General features: G+C 40.7%; 1 protein-coding gene across 1 annotated transcript in view; it reads left to right on the top strand.

Moving 5' to 3' along the window:
- Positions 1–3935, top strand: part of LOC106521110 (B-cell receptor CD22) — a 12852-nt gene extending 8917 nt beyond the window's left edge. Inside the window, exons 5-8 of the mRNA XM_014013532.1 lie at positions 101–262; positions 361–442; positions 725–764; positions 3574–3935. Coding sequence (XP_013868986.1) covers positions 101–262; positions 361–442; positions 725–764; positions 3574–3816 — 527 coding nt within the window. The 3' untranslated portion in view covers positions 3817–3935. The remainder of the gene's footprint in view (positions 1–100; positions 263–360; positions 443–724; positions 765–3573) is intronic.
- Positions 3936–4979: the final 1044 nt, after the last annotated feature.

The following is a 4979-nucleotide window of genomic DNA, read 5'->3' on the forward strand; positions in this document are numbered from 1 at the left end:
GTAAAGAGATTCTGTGTTTTATTTAAGTCACTCTGTCAGAACATCATCATTTAGCTGTTTCTGATTAATAAAGTGTTTTTTCCTTTAAATGTTTCCACAGACACCTCAGCTTTGATGTCAGCAGGTAGCTGGTTCTACCTGACCTGCTCCAGCAGAACCAAGTATCCCATCAACAGCTACACCTGGTTCAACATCAGCAAACAGGAAGTCACGAAAGCAGCTGTAGGAGTCATGTACATCTATAACTGTGAGGTTCTTGAAGGTAAACATGTCAAAATTTCTCCATGATCAATAAAGTCCTCTGTCTTTGTGGTGTCTTCTTTTTTGTTTTCTGGTAATCAATTACTTTTTCTTTTTTAGACAACAGCTCTAACCAAACACAGACTTCACTTATTTCAATGATTGTTGTCTTTCTGCTCCTCGGTCTGGCTCTCTGTGTTTGGTGAGTAACAGATTTTCAAAAATATTCTCACAGCAAATTGTCAGGTCAAACTGCGTTCAAACTGAGACAGCACATCTGTGACCTTCATGTTTTGTTTGTTTGTGTACCAATAAACTCCCTATATTCACTCTCTTTACTTGAAGTCTTTCAGTCTCATGTTTCCTCTACTCTTTTAGTCTAAATTTGGTTTTGCCATCTTGATTTTATTATGAAGTTTTTTAATCACTATTATTCAATAATTTTAGAATAATGTCAACCTGACAGCTCTCTAATGTCTCCTAGGTATTTTAGGTTCAAACATTCATCTCCCCAACCGACTCAGGTAAGTAAACAGTAAATCTTTGTATACTGTGTTGTACTTGTTTTTCTTCAACAGTTGTGGTCATGCATTTACACACACTCATTTTAGGTGAGTGTGACTGAGGGAGTAATGACTGGTGGCACCAAGGAACCAAACACAAGAATCACAAAATACATAAAACAAACAAAATTTAATTRGCAAATAATCAATATTAGGTGTAAATTAGTTTATAAAGAAAAACTATTTGACTTGTATGTTGAATAACAATTCCACCTTATAAACAAAAAAAAGTTTCAACTAAATATTTAAAATATCAAAATGACATTTATGTCTACAGAGCCCATCTGGTGACATGGGTAAAAACAATTAATGCGTGGCCACAAGATAAAAACTCATCGTCATCGTTTTGAGTGACGTGTCAGTCTTTGCTGCTGCTGCCTGCCACACCCATCTGTCTCTCTGCAATCATGATATTCACTTGTCTCCTACTCCATATAAGCACCTTTCCTACACCTGATCTCTGACAGATTATTGAACACTTTCAGGGTGTATTCACAGGAGGAAAGTACTTTGGTCTACTTGTTTGGTAAGGACCAGAACCAGACATTTTTTTTTCATTTGGTGTGGTTTACATTCACATTGGGTTTTTTGCAAGTGTACTATAATTTATAAAGAAAGCCACACAAGTGACAATCCTTGTTCCCATCAATCCGTTTTCTTCCATTTATCCGGGGTCGGGTCGCGGGGGCAGTACTAAGCAGAAAGACCCATGTCTTYGACCACTGCCCAACACATRATGCACCCTCTGGGAACCCATGTCTCCTCTTCGGGCTGTACTCGGCCGGGCTCCATGGGTGAAAGCCCAGCAACCAGGCGCTCACCAACATACCCCACCTCCAGGCATGGCTCCAGAGTGGAGCMCTGGTGACCCGCGTCCGGGCGAGGGAACACTAGATCCAATGTTGTTGTTCATCATAAGGGGTTGTTGGGCTGCACTTTGTCTGATCCCTCACCTGGGACCTGTTTTCCTTGGGTGACCCTACAGTACCTGGGGCATGAAGCCCCTGACAACATAGCTCCTAGGATCATTGGGACACTCAAACCTCTCCACCATGAAAAGATGGCTCTGAGAATCTCTGATAGAAAAACCCAGAATGCAGGCTAGGTCCAAGATGTGACAAAAAGGCTTCATTAAATAAACAAAAAGGCTGGCAAGGCAGCTCAAAAACTTCTCAGTAGAACAAGGAGACACCACACAGGCTGAGGGGGAGCAGAACAATGATCGGACAAACACTGAAAACAGGATGCAGAACAACTAGAACAACTAATGAGGGACAACGAGAAACACTGGGAGGAGACACARGAGGAAACAGGTGAACATGGGCRGGGCTGAAGGCAAGACAGCAGGGCAGAGGTACACAGGGGAACACAGAAACACTACAAAGAAACCAAGGCACAGAAACACAGACCGTGACAGTGGCAGCCCAGGGAGTGGAATCATTGTTCCCATTGGACAGAAATGACRGGGGCGGGACAGAGCRCAGACCCAGAAAGAAAGATGGTGCTGTTTATACAATTTCAGTACCATTTAGACTTTCAAGAGCAGCTCATACAACTGTGGTTTCATGATRATATACTTCTAATTATGGGACAGAGTTGGTAAATGTGTGCCGTAACCCAAAGGAGATGAAATGCTCTGCGTGTTCTGACCCACATCGACTCATTGTTTGTAGCGCAGTGTTAATGTTAGCAACACTGAAAGACTGATCGTTACCATGATGCTTAGCAATGGGGGCTTGCGAWGTCTAAAAAGGTGCATGTTTCAGTTCAAGGCCTGCCTGTATTCACACCAGAAGCAAACTGCACCAGAGTTTGTTTGGAAGCAGACCGAGACCATCTCAAAAGCAGGTTTCAGTGTAGTTGTTTGGTCCACACCAGGGCTCATGAGTATATTTACACCTGCATAAAAGGTCCGGACCAACGGGGGAAACAAACTCTGGTCCATTTAAAGTGGACCAAATGTGTCAGGTGTTACTACATCCTCAGTCAGTAGATATCCACCATTTTCTCAAAGTCCTTGTCTGATCCCCTGATAATGACCTCATGTCTGCTTCCATGTCTGGCAGAACTTTTAGATCAACACCTCTGGTCATGTCATGGTGAGCCTCAAAAATATCAAAACCTTTTAGTCAAATACAACACCAGTCATCACTGGTTTCTTAAATCTGCAAGTTAACATATAAGGCTAAGAATTACTTCATTTCTGACCTCAAGTCACTAAAGTACATCATTTATTCCTATATTAAAATGAAATTAWTTTAAACTTCKCCAAACTGATAATAGTCTCTGCACTGAAGGACAGCAATAGATATCTCACGGCAAAATGGCATTTATCTCATGGCCATGCATTGTTTATCTTGTGGCCATGTGTCATTTATCTTGTGGCCACATTTTTTCTCGKAGCCAAAYGATGTTATCTCATGGCCATGCAATRTTTATCTTGTGGCCACACATACTTTATCTTGTGGAAACACATGTTATATTGTGGCCAGGCACTATTTATCTTAACTTGTGGGCACACATTATGAATCTTGTGGCCATCCATTATTTATCTCATGGCCACCCATTATCTCCTTGCCATGTGTTATTTATGTTGTAGCCATATATTATTATCTCATTGCCTTCTGACAGTAATGCATGACCATGCGTCAGTTTTTTTATCCAGTGTCAGCGGTTGGGCTCCGTACATTGCCCATGATATAGGAATGAAAACTTCTTACTGTAACAGTGGAAGACTCCAACTCTTTGTGTTTCTCCAATGTTTTCACAGAGTCAAACATGTGTGGATCTTGTTCCTCAAGCTGCCACCAATAATCCAGAGGAAGATGTTCATTATGAGGACGTGAACTTCCTCAAGAAGAAACCTGGACCTTCCTCTGTCTCAGTGCACAGCAGCAGACRTCAGGAGGAGGAGACACTGTACTCACAGGTCAAAGTGTCTCAAGTAGAAAACAGCTCAACAAAGACTGCAAACCAGGCAGAGGATTTGTACTCTCAGGTGAAGAAATATTGACCTTTGTTGGACGAAGTTTGCTGGATAGATTCCCAGCTTGGGACCTGTTGGAGTTTGCATGTTCTCCYCAGGCAGGAGTGGGTTTTCTCCAGGTACTCTGGTTTCCTTCCACAGACCAAAAACATGCATGTTAAGTTAATTGGTAACTTTAAATTGTCCCCAGGTGTGAATGGTTGTTTGTCTGTCTGTGTCCCTGTGATGGACCTGTCCAGTGTACAGTGACAGCTGGACATGGRTACCAGTGACCCTCACTCACTGTATGACAGTAAACTGTAATCCAACACAGCATACAGATTACATGGTTTGTCACTATCCTTATTTATGTCCCACCCTCACATGGCTGTTGTGCTGGTGCTGTAATTACCTCCTCCTTAACCCCTATTGTGGTAAATTGTGCTTAGGTTAATTGAAATATGAAATATGTTGCTCACATCTTTTCATATCAAACATATTTTAAAAATTATAATTTCAAAACTTAAATAGTTCTTTGTTGTTCTAGATTATTGAAACACATACCTGGTTTAAATAAATCGTGTTTTGCTAATTGTGTGGTTTCGGGAATTTCAGGAATGCGGTTGTTAAATTCCTGATCTGAAAATGTTGCTGGATCAAGAATTTGTATCAAATACTGTATATATCAGTCTGTCACAGTAACACATTCTCATGTCGGACTCGTCAGCATATTGACGCTTGTGCAGGGACCTTCTGTGCATTGTTTTCACCTGAAGGTGGGCGTAAGWACTGTTCCCTCACTGTGTTAAATAAAAGCATCAGTGTCAACAAATAAAAATAATTTTTAGCATGCTATTTTTGTCGTATGTTGTCTTTTTAATGTGGGAACTTGAGGGCCAGCCCTATTGTTCTGAAAACCATAAGATTTATTTCGTCTTTGTTTAGTGATGGAGAACATTTTATTGTGTTTTTTTAATAGAAATTCGGTGTTCGTTAAAATTAACCTGCGGGTTTGTGTTTTTGTTCCTTAGTTGTTAAAACCATATTCTGTTAATATCTTCGGATGCATTTACTTCCTCTTCTTCAGTTTGTTGCTTTTTCTGTTGTTTGCTAGATATCCATAGAGATCTGTACAAAAAACACAAGTGTTCATACTGATGCCTACAGACATTTCTGCTATTGAAACCCACCCTGATAAGCTATATATATAT

Source organism: Austrofundulus limnaeus, unplaced genomic scaffold (genome assembly GCF_001266775.1).
Source record: "Austrofundulus limnaeus strain Quisiro unplaced genomic scaffold, Austrofundulus_limnaeus-1.0 Scaffold103, whole genome shotgun sequence".
Lineage (NCBI taxonomy): Eukaryota > Metazoa > Chordata > Actinopteri > Cyprinodontiformes > Rivulidae > Austrofundulus > Austrofundulus limnaeus.